This window comes from Thunnus albacares, chromosome 13, assembly GCF_914725855.1.
Source record: "Thunnus albacares chromosome 13, fThuAlb1.1, whole genome shotgun sequence".
In the NCBI taxonomy this organism is placed as follows: Eukaryota; Metazoa; Chordata; class Actinopteri; order Scombriformes; family Scombridae; genus Thunnus; species Thunnus albacares.
Window position 1 is genome coordinate 25566239 of NC_058118.1, and position 20315 is coordinate 25586553.

A 20315-nucleotide genomic window follows, 5' to 3' on the forward strand; every position below is an offset into this window, starting at 1 on the left:
AATGAATTTCATTAGTTTTTGTTGCAATATTCGGTTGTGAAACCAGAGCATGATTAAGTTTTTTTTTTTTTTTTATTTCTGTGGGGGCAACTCACAGCGCACAGTGAAGATTAGGAAATAGTTAAATATTGAAAATGTTAACTGGAAATTAGGTCAATGAGAGCACCTCGAATGACTCATAACAGTCAAGTTGTGGGTCGTAAAACCGAAACAATACGCTGAAAGATGCTAAAATGCGTCGTGTCGTTTGATGATTCTCTGTAGGCTCATCACTACCAGTGACCCCTCTCACATTACACATTGTCATTTGATCCATTGTTATTACAAAATATTGATTCGTGCAGCTTTAACTTTAAGCCAGTTTGGGTGAGAAGTCTTACAACTGCTAGTGATGAAATGAAAACAGCCACTGAACTTGCACCAAAAAACACTAGTGAGTGGACCTTTATTTGGGATTGTTTTGTGCATTTTTTTTATTGTTTTGGTGTATCAGTGTAGACTACAAAACATATCTGCATTAGTTTGGACATGGCCTCGGATAAAGAGACAAGGGCACTCCTTAACTCAATTTTGATATTTTTCATTCTTACTTGCTTCTTAGTTACTTTTGCCGTTCTATAGTTGATTTTATCCAACATATTTTCCCTTTTTTCCTTGAATTTCATCACCAATTCCATACAAAATGTTGCCCGTAATCTGAACTGTACTTTGTACCGGTAACCGGTACAGATCACTTAAATGGGGACTGAAACAGGGTCAGAGACAGAGAGAGAGAGAGAGTATGAGTTAGTGAGAGAGAAACCAAAAGAGAGAGGTTAAAGAGAGAGAGAGAGAGAGAGAGAGCAGTGGCGAAGCATTCAGTCCTGACAGGAGGAAGAGGAGAGAAGAGGGAAATGACGACCTCATACTGAAATCTGGTATTTACTGAATCAACAGTTATGTGTGATGTATTTTTGTAAATTATATAAAGATGCACTGCAATTGTTTGCATGATTGCTGCATGATTTTCATTAATATTTAGATATACTGTAGATGTATGTATGCATGTATCTGTAGTAGCTTGAAACTTCTTGTTTTGTGCTGGACAGGTAGCGAACACTTTGCTAGTCTGACCTTGATTGTTGGAATCGGGTGGTTATATTTTTATTTAGGGGGATATGAGAGAAGTGAGACAGTTTCTGTCTGTACAGCCAGGGAACCACAGCAATGTGCTGAAAGCTGCACACATCCTGTTTTTATTTCCCTTTAAGTAGCTTTCAGGTCAGAAACATGATGCTTTTCCACATTGTCTGACAGTATCATATATGTATCAGCTTGTTTCAGCCACTCATTGAAGTATATAATGCTAGTATTTTACTAATATGTAAAGCAGCCATGCTTAAAAATAGGTTAAAGCTGTGTTGATTTGTAAAGAATACTTAATATGATCAGTGTGAGACTGCAGCCATACTGTTGTGTCTTCTTCATCTGGTTATTATTCATATTTTTCATATTCTTCCTCCTGCACCTCTGCAGCCAGGAGCTCTGGGTTTCAGTCTACCTCAGCTGGGACATCCTGTTCTTTTATATGGTGAAGCTGACCAGGACGTCTCAGCCTGGGCTCTGTGGTGGCTGTCAGGGTCTCCAGACCCACAGCGTGACAGAGTTGTACTCCTGTCCAAAACACTGCAACGACAGCTTCAGCATCCACAGGTTAGTTCATTGAAACATGACTAAACACAGAGGAAAATATCAGTTTCCTTCCAGTCTAGCTTGTGGTCTTTCATTGGATCTTTGCCTCCACCTAGTGGAGACTGTCTTGAACATATAAGGACTGTCTCAGCTGCAGCCACTGCAGCACCAGTAACCCACAGAAAATTATCATCAGTTCTGCAGTTTCCCCACAACTCTGCAGTGTTTTAGCATTTTTCAATCCTTTGTTTTGAGACTGCAAACATCACTTTACAGGAGCAGCAAGCAGCTGTTAGTTATGTTAAGTTATGATAAACCCATTGTATGCTACATGCCCAGCATCACACGGCCAAGTAAGCAACTAGCTGGTGAATTTCATACAATAACAGACTGTGTTTAGGATTAAAAACTACAGTCATGGCTTCTGTGCCCTCTTCAGCTTTTCCTTTACTTTAAAAAAATGCATTTCAGGTTTTTTTGGCCTGTTATCCCTTAAAATGAAGCAATTTCCACAACCTGTTTTCTCTCACCACAGGTTGAGAATGGCTGTGAGTTGTGGTTTTTGCTTTTCTTGTCTGAAGAGATTAAACTAGCCAAGTAAAACATAAAAATTAGGAAAAAGTCTGAAAAATATGCATAAATTTGTGAAGCAAAATTAAATTTTTGATGCTTTTGATCCAGTTAACAATTTCACAATTCCTCAGAGTTTGTGACCCTTTGGGGGGTCCTGATCTTTAGGTTGGGAACCACTGATCCAATCTGATCTAATCTCATTTCATCTAATCTACTACTTTAACAATGTGATTACAGGTGCCTCAAAACAACTGAAGATTTTCTACCTCAAACCAGCTGTTCCTGTAATACAGAAGCTGAGCTGGAGATTTGAGACTACAGGGTGATGGAGGGCAGCAGTAAGCCAGAGACCATGACTTCTAGTCTAGGTAGGACCTCAGCCACACCTGGACCTCTACTCTCTGACCCCCTGGAGAAGCTGCACAGCCAGGCGGATTCTATCCTCACTGCAGCCCGGCTTGTCCGCAGAGGATGGGGAGAGCAGAGGAAGAAGACAGGGTGGCAATTTTCCCATATCAGCTACTCATCACATCAACCCGCTCTCTCCAGTTCAGATGGAAACCAGGGTCCAAACCGTGCTGAGATTTGCCAGAAGGACCCCAGGAGTGGGCGGGTTGCTGATGCGAACAGCAGAAAGACAGCTGAGGACGGCATGACAGGCTCTGAAAAAAAGACAGATGAAGCAAAACAGGCAGCTGAAGCTGCCAACAGACCCTCAGCTAACAGACGGGCAGATAGAAAGATGGATATCTACAGCCAGGCAGGTGTGGTGTATGTCTGGGCGTCTGGCTGTCGCACCACATGCAGACAGTCCAGAAGATTTAAGGCTCCAATACTACCAGTCATTGCTGAGATATAGCGTAGCTGTGACTTGTTAAAGAAACAATAAATTACAGAAAGGTGCAGTTAAAAAATATGGTTATGATTCTTCTTGGCTATAATAAGGGCACTAGAATCCAGACTTTCATCAAACCCTCTTTTAAATGGAGGATATTGATGGCATGAATATTATTGTTGTGATTAAATGGACAGCTGTATATATTTGGTGTAATGTGTTGATTTGTTCATTAAAATGCAACTATGTACAAATGTAACTATGGGTTGGTGGTCTGTTCTTGTAAAAACAACATTATGAGTGCAGGATAATCAGGATTGAGACACATTTTTGTTTTTTCTACCCACAAAGTTTTTTTAATGTCCTAAATTGTGTCATCCAGCCATTGCAATCAAAGGATCAGCTTAACTTAACCACATTACCAACTCTTTCTGGAATGTAACTGTAACTTGAGATGCAAGTTTTGTTACCTACAGTGTAAAAACTGACTTTTTAAAACCACCTCTGCTGAGAATGACAACATCTTTTAGACAACTTTAATTTTTCCAAAATTTCAGCTGACACTTCCTGTTGACTCCATTGCTAAAAAAAAAGCCATCACACTCCTTACAATATGATTGCTCATACAGACCAATTCAATTACTAAATGAGGACAGAAAGTTCAAATTAACAGGCATTATATCTACTTTATTCAAGGCCGTACCTCCTGTAATAACATTAGCTGTCTGATCAACATTATCACATTTCATATAAAACATTGGCCATGTTCTCTAAGCACCTTGGACAAAACAGAGAGGAAGAAAAGAGAAAAAATGACACACAACTTTACCCAAATTATACTGATAAAGCGAATAACAGTGGTTATGGTGCTAATAATAATACAACCACAATGAAATGAAAACATAATGAACATTTATATTAACAAATCTAGGATATCAAACTGATAAACGGCGCCATCTAGTGGCTTTTCTCAGACATGGTACTGACTGAGCACTTAAATAGGAGCTGCTTTTCTTGGCAAGACCGTGGATGTGTTGTAAGAGCTGAATACTGGACCAAAAATGGCGCCCATTCAGTCCAATAAGAACTGCTCAGCTGGCATATACACCAAAAAAGTTTCTAGCTTCTGGGTTTGCTTCCACATTGTGCAGCCCCCTGAATGTGGGCAGTAGTGTTTCTCCCGCTGACCCCACGCACAAATTCCCACCCGGCCCATTGACTTCACATTGTGATGACGTAAAATACACTTTGCTGCTGTCCCTGAGGGGATTAGCACATTGATTAGTTTCCTGACCCCCATCTACTGCATGGATAAAGTACCTCATACAACCCTACGTCAAAAAATACGAACTATCCCTTTAACACTACGACTTTAATACCCACTTTGGCCACTAAATGGTAAAGGGGTGGCGCTGTTTCGAATTAATTTGACAGAAACAGAAGAAGTGAAAGTAAACAGAGTTAATGGTGAAACGTAACGATGTTTTCTTCTCTTATCGTGTGACTCAAATTATGAATGAAAGTAGATTTTATTTGTAATGCACACTTGTACTAGTGTATTTGCTCTCGTCTAGACCTTTCCTTGTTTTTGTTTCATGCAACCTGTCGTCTCTGTAGTTTGTAACTTAGTTTACAGTAAGTTAATTGACGTCTAAGGTAACGTTAGCTAAAACGGTCATTTTATCAGCTAGCTTTACTGCACCGGATGATTTATATAAAATGTTGGCACACACATACACACACACAACCTGATTTAATTTAGAAATGTTTCCTCTATAATGTAACAGTGCTCCATGGCAAGGAAATTACTGCAGTTTCACATTACTGTAAGAGGAAATGTGAAATTAAAATAATCATTGAAATGACTATTATCTAAAACTGAAATAAGTGTGATCCAGATGCTTTGGAAATAATGAATATATTGATTGTAGTATGAATAAAACATCTTTATAACACTAGAGAGTGACAGATAGGGGACAAAACATGATTATTTCCCATGAATATCAATCCAAACATATCTGTTTCAGTGTATACAGTAATGTATTAATCAATTCACACATTTGTTTTAAACAGACCGAGAGCATGAAGAAATTTCTGTCTCAGGAGGATCACAGAGTCCTTCAGACGAGGCCCATCAAGCCATTTACAGCAGGACAGTTTGTACCTCATCAACAAGGCTGAACAGGAGGAGGAAGCAGGCTACTTCAACCCTGTGGGCCACAGCAAGGACGGCCTTTTGTCCTCGCTGCAGTACTGCAGGGGATTTAAACAGCTCGAAGACCTCCAGAGGTACCTGGCAGAGAGACCAGCAACCAGCTACTGTGGAAATTGAGGATGACAATTTGGTGGGTGACGAAGGGGGACATTTGGAAAAGTAGGGCTGATGCCTTTGCTTCTTTCATCCTGCACAAAAGCAGTGTTTCCAACAACAAAATGCACCAGCTGTTCCTCCTCCTCTGCATCTCTACCTGCAGCAGCCTCCTCTGCACCTCTACCTGCATCCTCCTCTGCACCAGCCCAGCCTGCCTCTGCCCCCAGTTATGACGAGGATGTCAGCCACTGGAACTGCTCTCTCCATCAGCGCAACAGGATGAAGACTGAGCTAGAGGCCTTGCGTCTATGGTCAGGGTCCCAACCAGTCCGGCATCCAATGAATATGGTATCCTTGTGGCGTCATCCACCTCAGCCTGAACTCATTGACTCGATTTCTGAGCTGCCATCACCCAAATACTTCCAGCTCCCTCCTTTCTTTATCTGGAAGCCTGAGCATGCCATCATGGAGTGACTCAGGAACAACTACATCCTGCCTTGTCTTTATGGATGTCCTTCTCCCCAGGTTTTGTCTTCAGGTGTAGGAAGGCCTCGAGTGATTGTTGGCACCAGTGGCCAGTATTACATCTTTGCTTCCTGTCCCAACTGCAAGATATGTAAATGGTACTGGTTTGTTGACAAGCCTCAGTGGCTAGAAATGCTCCTGTCAGGGGCACCTCTCAGCAGGAGGGCTTCCACTTTCACCATGCCCGCTGGTGTAACGGGGGACTATATTAGCCTCACAGTTTATAATGCCCCCGTTAAGTTTCCTTTATATCGCTGATAATAGTGACAGCCTACAGTCTCTGCGTTGTGTTGTGATGATGATGGTGGACTAACGGCTGACAGTCAGTAACATCAGTTGACTCCAAAGACACGAAGGCCCTGAGGTAGTCTATTATACTCATAGAGGCCAACAGGAGTTGTGCACGCGGTGAACTTTTTGTCATCTTCATGGAGGGGGACATTATACAGGCCAGAGGTCAGATCCATGGAGCTAAAGAAAATATTACCTCCAAGAGCAGCCAGGGCATCAGACTGGTGAGGCAGAGGGAGAGCATCCTTGAAGGTACGTCTGTTTAGCTCCCTAAAATCAGTGCACACTCGAAGTTCTCCATTCTTCTTCCAGACTAATATCAGGGGAGATGCCCACTCACTGCAAGACTTCCTGATGATACCCTTTTCCTCCATCTCGTCAAGAACCACCTTGAGCTTGTGGTAGTCTGCTGTAGAGACTCTTCTGTATGGGAGGCAGAAGGGCCGTTCATCCTTGAGATGGATACGATGAACAAAATCCTTTGCTTCTCCACAGTCAAGCTTATTCTTGGAAAACAATCCATTGTACTTGGCTACCAGAGCCCTGATCTTAGCTTTCCATGGCTCACTCACTTCACAGGAGTTAAGATCCAGGCCAGCCTGTTCAAGCTCCTGGAGCATGGGACCGATGTCCTCCACAGACTGATGGTTCACTCTAATGTCACCATAGACTTCCTGTTGGGTCTGCTTAGGAATGCTACCAGCACAGGTTGACAGATCAAAGTCTTCCAGGGCGATACAGGGAGATACATCTGCCAACTTTGAGTTACGCCGCAAGGTAAGCGGCTCATCCAAGGGGTTCAGGACTTTGACTGGGACCCAGCCATCACCCCAAAGAGGTACCACAACTCTGCCAACTATCACATTTCGGTTGAGGGTTCTTGATGTTGGAGGCTCCACGATAACTGCACTGCAAATAGAGAAGTCAGACCGCATTGGGAGTTTGCCCCATAGTATGTGCTCTGTGTGAGGCTGCAGTGTTACAGACTTCTAATTTCACTGTGCCTATCTTGTCAGGAATATGATGGCCTCTCCAACGCTCAAGGTTTGCCATCAGCCCCAGAAACTTGGCACTTTCTCCCACATTTCCAGTGTCAGGTTCTTTCAGAAGTTTCCAGTAAGCCTTGTCATTTTTCGTGCAGTGCAGGAGGTGTTTTATGACATTAGTGCCTATGATGAAAGAATCAACTTGACCAGGTATCACAAGTACAGGAACCATCATCTGAATGCCATATACAGTCATTTTCAAGCCATAAATGCACTTGGGTTTCACTTTAACACCTCCACAGCCCACAACTATTGTATCTGTGTCTCTGCTACTGGAAATGGCTGACCCACCGCATTCAAGGAGGATGCGCTCTGTTTCCATATTTATAGTGCAAGCCATGGAGCCGCTGTCTAAAAGTCCACAGAACTGTCTGCCTGCTGTCTCAACTGTTGTATAAAAAAGACTGTCACTGTCCATTAAATGCTGTGTTCTTTGAAATATCACTTTATCATCTCCTTGTTCACAAAAGTAACTATGCACTGACTGAGGGTAATCTACATCTGAACTGTTGGGGGCAAACTCAGTGCCCACACTCTCCCCCTCTGAATGTGGACAGGCTAGTTTTCCGTCGGAGTAGTGTTGGCATGAGCAGGACTAGGAGAGGCACTGACAGTGTGCTGGCGTCTGGGGCAGTCTTTGGTTGCTGTGGCTTCTTGAAAAGCATGAGAAGCACAGGTGGTCACAAACACAGTGTGTTTTTGTGCTGTGAGTTCTGCTGTCACAGACATGACACGTTACGGGGCCTGGGGTACTGGAATTGAGTGTTAAAGGAGGGACTGGGTCTGTCCGGGTTCATCACCTGAGCGACCCCTCCGATTTAGACAGTCAACAACATGCTCCATAGTTTCATTAAGCCGGAGCCAATAATCAAACGCACTCTCACCAGTGCTTGGCAAGGTGGCGTAGAAGTCAAATAGGGGAGTTGATGAGGAGATGGCTTCACCAAAGTGCTGTTTAAGAATATTAAACATTGCATCGGGGTTATACTCAAGGTTGTAGGGGCTGTTTCTCACTGACACTTTGACTATTTCCTTAGCTTTGCCTGCAAGTCTTTCCATTATTTCCCCAAAACATTGCTCTGTTTCGACATGTCTCTTGCGTAGATAGGCCGTCATCACCTCTGTCCACTCATATACTGTGCATTTGTCGGTGTAACCTCCTCTAAATGTGGGGGGCTCTTTGATATCTGGTTTCACTACCAGATTCACTTTGGACAGATCAAATGTATTGGAACTGGTTGTGCCACTACTGGACCCATGGGATGGAATTTGGGGTGCTTTAATATGAGTGGAGTTGTTACCTTGCTGAACGGAGCCATTAGCAATCAACTGAGAAGTGATAGATGCTCCAATTTGCTGCCCTAACTGCAGAATTATCTGAGACAATTGCTCCCCATGTGCAGTACTTCGACTTGTATTATAAGTGTTCTGCCCCATTCTATCATTCACGTTACCAGAGTTTACATTGTAACCACTCTGAGAATATACATTATCATATGCATAAGTTTCTCTGGGCTCATTATTTACATTGTTGTCATTTGCTGTTGCATGCCCTGCTGGCACACGCCCCTCTCTCCCAAGCGTGACGTCACTGCATGTGGGAAGCACATCAACACTGACAGAGCGTTGTAGCCGCTCCTCTCCTCTCCCCTCCCCTCCTATTTAGGAATTACATATTTAGAGGACATAGCTCACAAAGACACACTACCCAGGCAAGGAATCATGAAAGGTTGAAACAATTAAAAATAAATAAATGTATCCCCTTTAGCGTAATCAACAAAATAAAGCTGGTTAGTAGTTATGTTAAAAACGTTAGCAAGCTACGTAACGTCCGCTAGTTTACACTCGTTGCTTAGCAACCAAAATAACTCAGCTGACAGTCGGAGTTCAGTCTCCGTTGGAGTAGCAGCTCTCTCGGTGGACAGCTTTGCTGAAAGTGTCCCAGGTTTAAGGCACCAAATGTAACGGGGACTATATTAGCCTCACAGTTTATAATGCCCCCGTTAAGTTTCCTTTATATCGCTGATAATAGTGACAGCCTACAGTCTCTGCGTTGTGTTGTGATGATGATGGTGGACTAACGGCTGACGGTTAGTAACATCAGTTGACTCCAACGAAGACACCCAGACAGCTCCGATGTCGATTCAGTGATGTCTGTCTATTGCTTACAAGCACTTGGGGGATACAAGCCCGGTCTCAGTAAAACTATTTAACATAAATAAAATCATAATCAAAGGAAACTTACAATACTAATAAATTACTTCTGTGACAAAGCTTAATAACCGTTAAATAACAAATTACAGGGCCAACGGTCTAACCTTGACCAGGATCAAAAACTCACTATATTACAGATTACACAAACACACTATTGATACAGATGAATCAGTTCACATAGATAATCACTCTGAATGTCAATATAATTATAATTAGTGATAAAGTCTATCTCAGGTCAGCTATACATTATTATTTACAGGTTTCCATTTAATAGTCACACACTCACCTGAGGGATACAAGCCCGGTCTGACTTGTTCCCCCGGTGATGGGCTTTATAGCTGCATCGTTACCTTGGATACTATGTTGCCAAGTATTAAATATTAAATATAAGATAACAGCATAAAATAATGAAAATAACACAAATATGTACACCTTACAACTATTAAATAAAGGTAAAATTACTGACAAAATTATATACTTATATTAAAAGATTTTGCTGTTAGACATAGTGACCATTTAAAGCACAACTAATGTATTTAATGTAACATGCAAGAGGCATATGTTACACTAGGTGAGAGGCAACCAGGTGTCCACCAGTCTTTTCCAGGCCCAGGGTATGACAGAAGTGGTGAGGTGGAACTTAGTGGCTTCTGGATTTGAAGCAGCCTGACGTGGTGCTGCCAAAAGTGTTTGACACTGTTTTAATAGCAGATTTAAACAGGGCATCTGAAAGGGTGATGGGGGCCATCAAATACCCAGCACTCCACCTCTCTGTGAGGGATACAGGGAAGAGGTTTGGACTGTAGTACCTTGAACCAGGCTGTGGTCCAGTTCCATATGACTAGGACAAACACAAGTCCATAAAGACAACCCTTCCTCTTCCTCCTCCTCCCCTTGTTAATGTAAAAACAGAGCAGCCCTGCATCCAGCCGCAGTCTATCCCTCCTGTGGTTCACTTCCCCCCTGCCCGCCATGCATCAGATGCCAGAAAGGGAGACACTTCACAGGTAATCATCATTCAACTTGAATTTTACACATTGATGTTGTCTAACAGGGTTTGTCCAGCTGTTTATCAGCTAATCACTGATAGTAATTTGGCCTGTTTTCCAGTTGAGCTGTGACGTCAGTGAGCTATTCTCTGTCTCAGCCCCAGCAGCACAAACTGCCCTGCAAAGCAATGTTGGCTCTTTTATGAACACAGGTAATTCTAATTATAGTGTAGTCAAACATACTCCTACAAATAACTGTTAGTTAGTAGTTGACATCTCTCCCACGCTTAATGTGGAGCTTAATACTTGTTCACACGCATGCCTCCTTTTTTATTGTATGTTTCTCACAAGTTTACTTTCTCAATAACAACTGATTTTTTTTTTTAATCTTATTTTATTTTTCTAAGATCTCCAAAGGACACCACCGCTGCCACTGGCTGCTTCTCCCAGGGCTGCTCACACTGGTCCAATCAAGACAGGAGGGCTAGTCTTTGTACTGGACCACAACAGATGGCCAGCCTCGATGAGAGCAGCCATCGATTAACTGCTGGCTAAACACAGAGGAGCGAAGGACCTCCTGGGGCGGGTTAACACTAATTATGCAGCCCTGATGCACAGCTGCCGTGGTGACCCCAATAGCCCCCTGCATCCAACCACAAAGCAGCACATCTCACGCTACATAAAGTACTTGGCAAAACAAACCAATGCCAGTACTTCACTTAACACCAGCCCTAAGAAGTGCCAGCAGCTGTGGCAGCATTTGACTACAGGGAGTTGAACAGTCAGTGTCCCTATCATCACTTTGCCTCCAGCCCTGGTTAATCCACCAGCGCCAGCCACACCATTGGCTGAGGGCTGCCTATAGGAGCCCCCTCTGACCCGGGCTGCAGTGGAGAAGGTGCTGGAGATCCTGGAGAAGCAGCAGGGAGCCATGCAGGAGCTCCCCAAGAGAACATATAACTGCCTCGCCAAAATTCTGGTGCCTTTGGGATGACTCCTCCATCCACTTTTTTTATGTCAGACAGGAGAGGTGAAATACTTTCACTGCTCCACTAAGGTCTTCCTAATAGTAATTAGTAAATATTGTTTATTTGCTTCTATTTCCTGGACTTATTCTTGCTCTTGAGGAATTAAAAGAAGATACATCTTTTTTTCTCATGATCTGCTTTCTCATTATTTAGATTTTGTTTATTAGTACTCTGTTACATACCACTATTATTCTTTACTGTTGTGTGGCCCAGTTCAGAGTTCAATTGAATGCTTAAATACCACAGAAATCACCACTGTACTAAATCTGCATGACAGGTAACAAGACCTAACACATCACTTCTTAAATGAAGAAACATGATTTTGATGACATAAACCTCACTGCCACTACAATTTAATGATAACCTGAAGAAAAGGTGCACAATAAGGTGATATTCATGTTTGTTGATTCAAAGTAGCTGTTTATCTTTGATAATGTATGACAGACTTTGCCCCAACCAGGATTCAAACCTGCATCCAGAAAATCAGCATTAAATATTCAGGTGAAAACTGCTGCGTTACAGAGCAGTTCAGCACTCTGGACAGCGTGAAAAATACTGCAATTTCATTGGCTGTAACTGTGTCACACCCACCTGTGGCTGGCCCTCCCTCCCTCAGGCAACTATTTCCACCTCAACAACATCTCTTGCTTCCAAAGGGAATCATGAGTTACTTGGTTCATTATGTTTTTTCCTAGTTTAGTCTTAAGCATATGGACCCTTATGACTTCGTATTTTCATAAGGGACCTTTCCTCTTCAATTGATACTTTTTGAGCAAACTTAACACTTTTTTTAAGATAATGCATCGTATGAATGGCATGACTGCTGAGCATATTAATGATAACCAGAGGGAAAAGCCTTTAGAATTAGTCAAATCTATAATTGTTCTGAATAAACATCCTCAGATCCTCAAACTTGAAATTTTTGGCCAAACTACAAACAAACTTTAATAGCAAAATTTATCAAATTCTGGATTATTTAGGGAAACAACAACAAAGGACAGGAGAAATTTTCAGGGGCAATTGAAAAACAAAACTATTCTTCATGACTCAGTTCATTATTAACAGTAACATTAAGCATTAGAAATACACAGATTACAAACCAGAATGTTTATTACTAATAAATTGAAAGAGACACTGAAGTCCATCCAGAAAAACTAAGCAGACATTTTATCTCAGAAGTTATTTCTAAAAACTAACGGCACTTGACGAACACAAACTAAACCAGCATAGAAACTTAAACAGTTTGCTTGTTATTTAAAAAGATGTGGACATAGTAGGAAGTCCGCAATTACACGTGGCTGCGTGGCTATATTATATTATATGTTTCATCCCACACATCTGCATGCTTGGAGGTGTTAACTTCCTTGGTAAACTCAGAACACCCTGGAAGACAGAAGCTTTCAGGCAGTCCTTTTAGGTTTAAGGAACAACAACCTCGAGAGTTTGAATTCCCTCATGGTACACTGCACTCCAAGTAAAAAGGGAGAAAGAAAACAAAAATAAAAACACAAACGTAAGGATGTGAAGCACAATTCCTGAGTTAAGCTAGATAACTTCAAAAGTTATCTGCCTAACATTCTTCATTACTACAGATCATTAAAAACCAAGAAAATCATAATAAATCCATCAAAAAAAAAGCTGTTGAACGGGTTTTGTATTAAAGTTCAGTTGTCAAATTCTTCCACCCCAGAGCCTGGAAGCATCAGAACAAAAAGTTATTACTGAAAACGGCTTTTATTTGTCAAAAAAGCTCCTTTACAGCGCCAAGATTTCCAACCTGTAAAGCCAGCAAACATGTAAAATACAACCCTTACAATACATTAGAATCAAAACAGGTACCAAAAAGTACAGTAAAAATTACACTTCCTTCGATGGAAATGTGGAGGGAAAGAAAAAAAAAAAAAAAAAAAAAAAGAACACCAAAGGGAAAAGTAAAACCTAAAAATGAAAAGGATTTAAAAAAAACAAAAAAAACAAAAAAAACAAAAAAAAAAAACATGGAAAAGTTACATTTCTTTTGTTTTCTGTACAAATGGTCTTCTGTCATAAAAGAGGTTGAGTCAGGACCAGTATGTCCGTCCAGCTGTCGGTCTCACTGGATTACCAGAGTCCTGAGAGAGAGAAAGAGGAGACACACAAACTTAGTTACACTGTGTTGAGTAACACTTTCTTCAACTCACGTGTAAGTGACGCCAGACAAAGCAGCGCTCACACACACACACATACAAAAAAAAAAAAAAAAAAGGTATATAAGGGTACGGCAGGTGAACCCAGGGCAGACCTACCATGTGATCATCAGTATGGCTTGTAGCCGGTCTGGTGTGCACCCCGTCTCGGGGTTTTCCCGTAGCTGGCACTGCCCTGGTCTGCTAGACGGAGAAAGACAAACACGTTTCCAATATGTAGCAAGACACCTACATTCAATCTACTTAAAGTCAAAGAATAAGTCAGCATCTTGGGAACTGTCTGTCTGTGGGGAAATGTACTTTCTATAAACAGTGTTTGTGTAGTTCATATACAAACCCAAACATAAAGACCACTATTTGTGGGTTTAGGGGTAGTTGGGGTGCTGTAACTGGTCAGTGTTTCCAGCTATAATGCAGGTGACCAGATACAGTCATTGAGCAGCAAATACACGACTCTGTACAGCAAAAAACAACAAAAAGCCTCCAGAAAGCTGCACACAGTCACTGTCAACTAATGATAACTTTCATTATCAATTATATTTGTTGATTTTCTCTTGATTAATTAATTAATCTATAAAATGTCAATCACTATTTCCCAAAGCCCAAGATGCAACCTCAAATGTCTTGTTTTGTCCCAACAGCCCAAAAATATCAAGTTTACCATCATAGGACTAAATAAATTTTAAAAAAAAATGACATTTAAGATGCTGAAACCAGAGAATTTTAGCATTTTCTCTTTAAAAACACCTTAAAATAATAAATTGATTATCAAAACAGTTTATGATGAAATGGGGCGGGCGGGTGGGGGGGGGGGGGTCCATGACAGTCCAGCCAGTACATTCTGAATTTAGGCATCAGGAGATAAAAATTGAGACTGTTTTATCCCCAACTACAACAAACTATGTTGTGCAAACTATGTCTTTTGTATGTCAACTTACTGTAATCATATCCAGGACCATATCCATAGTAACCAGAAGAGTAGTCATAGTTGCCATAGCCACTGTATCCACCATAGCCATAGCCTTGGTTACCATATCCCTGGTTCCAGTAGTTTCCGTAGCCCTGGTTCCAGCCCTGGCTCTGACCTGGGACACAAAGTGACAAGTTCACATGAAAACCAGTTCCAACAGCCCGGGAAACAACTCACATAAAGCTGAACCCCATTTAGACATTTTCATAGGAATCTAAGGTTTATAACAAATGCATTAACAGCAAGTCAGACTATTTCTGCTCAGAAGTGACAGGTGTGACACCGATGGGACAAATTTACAAGAATTCCCCCGCTGCAGCTGATTGGTCAACAACTGAATGCCAACTCTAAATGGAGGTTTTGAGGTCAACGGTGGCGGTTATTCAAATGCTTCTCTAGAAATGTTTAAAATGTCTAAATTCACTGACTTATTTACAGATTTTGAAAAAACATTACATTTAATATAACACTTCAATTTCAGCATTTTAAAAAGACATAAAAAGTTGTTTTCATACGAAATTCATACATTACATTTTGCTACCCAGATATTACTTGTTCAATTTTAAAGCAATGCAGCCAATCCAGGCACCCTACACAAGGTCAGAGCCAGAAGCCCCTAAAAATCTCTCTCACCTCCACGGCCTCTTCCTCCCCGGCCTCCATAACCACCACCACGTCCCGCTCCGTACTGCTGCTGTTGGTACACCTCCTTTGGCTGAGCGATCTTCAGCTCACACTGCGGAGGAGACGTCAAACATACACTTTCAAACCGGCAGGCGTAAAAGGCCCTGAAATTCTTCAATTAGCAGTACATTCAGTAGATCACTACTGTGTGTGTTTGTGCATACCCTGCCGCCCTCGATGTTGTGGTATTTCTTCTCCAGGCACTTCTTGACGCTGGCTTCATCTTTGTATGTGATAAAGATGAAACCCCTCCTTTTCTTTGATTTGGGGTCAATGGGAAGCTCAATGGTTTCAATCTAGAGAAGAAGAGGAAGAGGGTGGAGGTACTGCTGTTAAAATGTTAACATGAAACACTTCTACATTTTATTTTTGCAGATGTTTTCTACTTGCGACACCACAGGCCTCTAACACAAGACCAAAATGAGCCTGTCAGCTGACTGTTGCCAGTAAACCACGTTGAAATGTATCCCTGTCGCTCAAAAATGGCAGCGGTAAATTCAACAAGTGCAAGAACATCCAATAAGAATGATCTATTTTCCAATCGGCCACATGTCAGATGAATCTTCAACTTGGGTTCAGACGGCCGCTCGTTCATTAGCCAATCCCTCAATTAGAAAAAAGGCACCTGTGCCCGGCTCAAGGATTAGACCAAGTAAACACTGCTGTACAGCAGCCACGGGATTAAAATTGAACAACACATCCTCCATTCAGATTTCTGTGGTAGAGAACAGCATGAGCGTTAAAAAAAGGGTCTCTAAGGAACAGTTTCATTGTACTGTAATTAAATTCTGTAGAAATGACTGCCACTGTCCTTGCAGCCCATTCTGTTAATTGAATTATATGTACATCTATGTGCAAGGCTATTCAAAAGCAGCATCAATGAAATAAGTGCCTGCCCACTGAGCCAAAGCTACAAAATGTATTATAATAGACAGCTTTCAATTAAAGACACATCAGATCAAAGTGTCAATTAGTAGCTTGAAGTCAGTCTGCCGACACTCTAAACTACACATGGTTGAGCATACAGGACAACACTAGAGTCTACTCTGTTCCATCTGAGGATCTTGTGTATTTTAAGTGACTCCATATAGTGAACTGACCTCTCCAAAGGCCCCGAAATATTCCCTGATGGTTTCCTCAGTTGCTTCTGGGTTCAAACCGCCAACAAAGATCTTCTTGACGGGCTCCTTCTTCATGGCCATCGCCCTCTTGGGGTCAATCTGACGTCCGTCCAGTCTGTGTTCCTTCTGCTCCAGCACCTGCAGACACACCATCATCGTTTGCATGAGTGCTACCACGCAGCAATTAGACCAATGATATCAAGAACCTGGAAATAACCCCCTGCACTGTGTGACATGAAGTAATTGTCTACAGAATTGACTACATTATAATTGAGTGGCAACATTTGGCCACACCTTTTAAGTGCAGCACTTTATTTTAAGCAACATAATAGAGCAACATGTGGCCTCTTTGTGGTTCACTGCATGCCTCATTAAAAACTGATTTAGACATTAGTCACAACATGCTACCCAGACTTATCTGCTAGCAACACATTGTGCTAACACAAAAGCCTGCTGTCTATGTCCTGCACTCATTCACTACAGTAATGTTAAATGGTGCATGTCAAGTAGAATTACCCGAATAAATTAAACTGGAACAAAAATCCATGTATTTCTCGTTTTACGCTTATACTCAAGCAGCATCATGACAGTACTGTGTTGACTGACTGAAGTTTAGAACTGCAACTAAATTATTTTCATTTGTCAATTAAATCGGTTAATTATCGTCTCGATTGATCAGATGTTCTTTAAAATGTTAATGAAAACATTCACATTTATAAGAAGCTGGAACCAGAGTTTTCATCTAAAAAAAAAAACAACGATCAATTATGAAAAAAGTTGACATTTCATCCTCTGATGATCCGACTAATCGTTGCAGATCTACGTGAGTGATGTAATTACATGACACAGGTTTCAGGTAATGAAGAAGGGACCCACCTTGTCCACGCTGGAGGAGTCTTTGAAGAGAACAAAGCCAAAGCCTCGGGATCTGCCAGTGTTGGAGTCCATCTTGATGGTGCAGTCTGACACTTCACCGAACTTACTGAAGTAATCCTTCAGGTCTTTTTTACTCGTGTCCCAGCTGAGGCCGCCCACGAACATTTTACTGCAAACAGAGTAACACAGTCTTGTTCGTTTCTTACTCTTTATCCCCTGGTTATTACACAGGTAGCCTTAGCTGACACAGAACACATAGCTCATTATTTATTCTTTAATACACCTGGAGAATCCTTGTGGGATTTTCTTTTAAGTTGTGTGTGGTGGAAAAGCAACTCTACCCTTTGCTCTCTCTTTCCCGCTTTTCACTTGACATCCTTGCTGTCATTTCTGTAGACAGTTGATGCACAAGTTGCTTGGGAGAGTCATGAACAAGATCAAGTGAAGACTGACTATTCCTAGTATGATAATACCTGCCATTATCCTGTAATCGAGCCTACAAGGTCCTGGAATTTAGTTTTATTAGGCCACCGGTGAAGCCTTAGTTTGTATCATAACGTTATATATTTTGGTGAAACTCAGACAAAAACCAAAAGTGCTCATATGTGCCAAGTGTGATTGGTTTCGGAGGAAGTGACTCACCCAGCGTCCTCCTCTCCTTTGCTGGCGTCAATCTTGCCTCCATCAGTGCCGTTGTCCTGACCTTCCTGGACTTCCTGGACGTCCTGCTCTTCCTGACCGTCCTGGCAATCCTCGCCACCCATGAGCTCCTGCTCGGCTCCGTTCTGGTCTTCCTCACCTTCGTTACCGTTCTGCTCTGATGTCTCCATGAGCAGATTCTCAGCGTCTGCCATTCTAACGGTGGGTTCTTTGAAAGACTGAGACATGACAAGAAAAACAATGAAAGACTGAAAGACACAGAAACCTATCGGCACTCCTGTTATGGAATACTACACGGGGCCAAGTTTTTCGTATGTCAATTTATTATGATTGGATCAATCCAAGCTTTGTTTAGGAAAATGCAGTACGTGAGCAAAGTGGAAACTACAACAATAAAGTGCTTCAACTTAACATTGACACAAGGTCCATCTAGAAGAAAGGGCCACAGGATATAGTCAATCTACAGTAATTAAATCTCCAACTATTTTGATAATCTTTTAGTCATTTTCTAGGGGGAAAATATGAACATTTCCTGCTTTCTTTGGTCTTCTCTGATAACAAATTGAATATCTTTGGGTTGTGGGCTGTTAGTCGGGACACAAGAAGTCATTTAAGGTTGCACCTTGGGCTTTGGGAAACAGATTGAAAACTTTATACAACTTAATAACATTTTAGACCAAACGACTAACCAAGAAAATAGTAGCAATTGTAGTGAAGTTACCCAAAAGCAACTAACAAGGTGGACCCTCGGGCTTTTATGCCCCCTGAAGGTGTGGGGGCTCAGGGTAGCTGCCCCCTTTTCTTGGCTGGTAATTCATTCCCTGACTGATGACCTCCCAAATCTCAAATATCTTAATAAAGGAATGCATTGAGACGCATTCATTCTGCACATCACGCTACATAATCCGGCCTTGCACAATACATTTTTTATTGCAGCGGGAGCTCCAACCAAATGGTCGAATTTAGCATTTGATTTCATTTCATAACTTGAGAAATTAAGTTAACGTTTAAGAATTCATTGCAACATCGTAAAACAGCTACAACAGAAGCTACCTCGATGCTAACATAACGTCCCAATCCTGATGTTAATTCATTTAAAATGTGCTTAATTTTAAAAATAGCCGTATTTTGCTACCATAAAACTAGATAAAAGAAGGTATGTATTGCAGTGGAAGTGGATTAGAGGTACAGCTAAGTGTTTACTTGAACATAAACGCGTTGTTAGCAAACAAAAAGTAGTAATAAACCACACTGAATCTCCATGTTGAGCGTTCAAGCGGACCGCGCTTTACTCCGTTACCGCTCGGAGCAAAGAGCAGGCCCGGCTAGCAGCTAGCCAGCTGGACCTCAATAAAAACAACAACGTATTTATTGCCGATGCAATAAATAAAATATCAGTAAATCCCCAAAGTGTGCAAGAGCTTAATTCCCACTACAAACGGTGAACGGACCGTTGACTCCGCGCAATAACCGCGTTAACGTTTATTAGCACCGCTGCAGCTAACAAGGCAGTTGGCTGCATTTACAGCTAATGAAACGACAATATATGAATAAAAGTAGTCCGATGGGAAACAACAGAATGAAACGAGCCGCTACACGAAGGCGAACCTGTTCGCCTACATTTTAATACACAAATAAAAACAAGAAAGCGTGCTTACTTTAAGAGAAAAATACCGGAGACGCCGACTCGCTGCTCAAAATGGACACTCTCCAAATTCGCCGCTAACTCGTGGCAACATATATACGACCGGATGTGACCAAGGGCTAGCGGACGTCGTAATAACAAAGTCTGTGATTGGACATAAGGTCATTCGCGTGAATAAAGACCTTACGTTATTGGCTGATTTTACGCAGTGACGACAAAAAAGCAAGTACGACAGAACAATTGTCCTTCCTGTTTCCTGTCCTCTCACTACTTTTTAGACTGTTGTTTGATCCAGTACGACTGTTTAATCAATACAGTATTATATGCTGGTTGCTTTCGTGCTCTGACAAAGGCTAGTATACCGGTGTATGTTCGTATTTTGCTCGGCGGATAAAAAAAAATAATAACCTCAAGCAGCTTCAGAAGTGAAACAGTTGCCCACTGGTTTCATTTCTCTGCGCAGTTTCTATTTTAGTAAAGATAACAGTCAGGCCTGCGGGCACACACACGCACACACGCACACAGAGAGAGAGAGAGAGAGAGAGAGAGAGAGAGAGAGAGAGAGAGAGAGAGAGAGGGGGGGGGGGGGGGGGGGGGGGGGGGGGGGGGGGGTGTGATATGTAATATGTGAATCCTCTGTAAATTGCTTCGGCAACGACATGTTTTTGTTCATGCCAATAAAGCTATTTG

At 41.8% G+C, this 20315-nt stretch overlaps 1 protein-coding gene and 1 long non-coding RNA gene across 3 annotated transcripts; one reads left to right on the forward strand and one right to left on the reverse strand.

The window, feature by feature from the left end:
• Nucleotides 1-10037: 10037 nt before the first annotated feature.
• Nucleotides 10038-11086, forward strand: LOC122995511. The gene is made up of 3 exons (XR_006406802.1): nucleotides 10038-10473; nucleotides 10577-10667; nucleotides 10863-11086. It is a non-coding gene; the product is annotated as an uncharacterized LOC122995511 (long non-coding RNA).
• Nucleotides 11087-12575: 1489 nt separating this feature from the next.
• Nucleotides 12576-19745, reverse strand: LOC122995739 (heterogeneous nuclear ribonucleoprotein A/B-like). Of its 2 annotated transcripts, none has more exons than XM_044371099.1 (9): nucleotides 19639-19745; nucleotides 17963-18198; nucleotides 17321-17489; nucleotides 16424-16582; nucleotides 15488-15619; nucleotides 15273-15375; nucleotides 14608-14754; nucleotides 13769-13849; nucleotides 12576-13594 (listed from the first exon to the last, which is right to left on the reverse strand). In XM_044371099.1, the coding sequence occupies exons 2-8, from the start codon at nucleotides 18172-18174 to the stop codon at nucleotides 13779-13781; spliced, it is 993 nt and encodes a 330-aa protein (XP_044227034.1). In that variant the 5' UTR covers nucleotides 18175-18198; nucleotides 19639-19745; the 3' UTR covers nucleotides 12576-13594; nucleotides 13769-13778. The 2 variants fall into 2 exon arrangements, with proteins under 2 accessions (XP_044227034.1, XP_044227033.1); XM_044371098.1 differs by having other exon boundaries at nucleotides 13769-13852.
• Nucleotides 19746-20315: the final 570 nt, after the last annotated feature.

What these genes read in the sequence shown, in the direction of transcription:
- LOC122995739 (XM_044371098.1), bottom strand. Translation starts at nt 18,174, where the DNA reads ATGGCAGACGCTGAGAATCTGCTCATGGAGACATCAGAGCAGAACGGT. An exon ending in ACTCCTCCAGCGTGGACAAG is followed by an intron (nt 16,583 to 17,320) that starts GTGGGTCCCTTC and finishes GTGTGTCTGCAG; the next exon opens with GTGCTGGAGCAGAAGGAACA. An exon ending in ACAACATCGAGGGCGGCAGG is followed by an intron (nt 15,376 to 15,487) that starts GTATGCACAAAC and finishes TCTCCTCCGCAG; the next exon opens with TGTGAGCTGAAGATCGCTCA.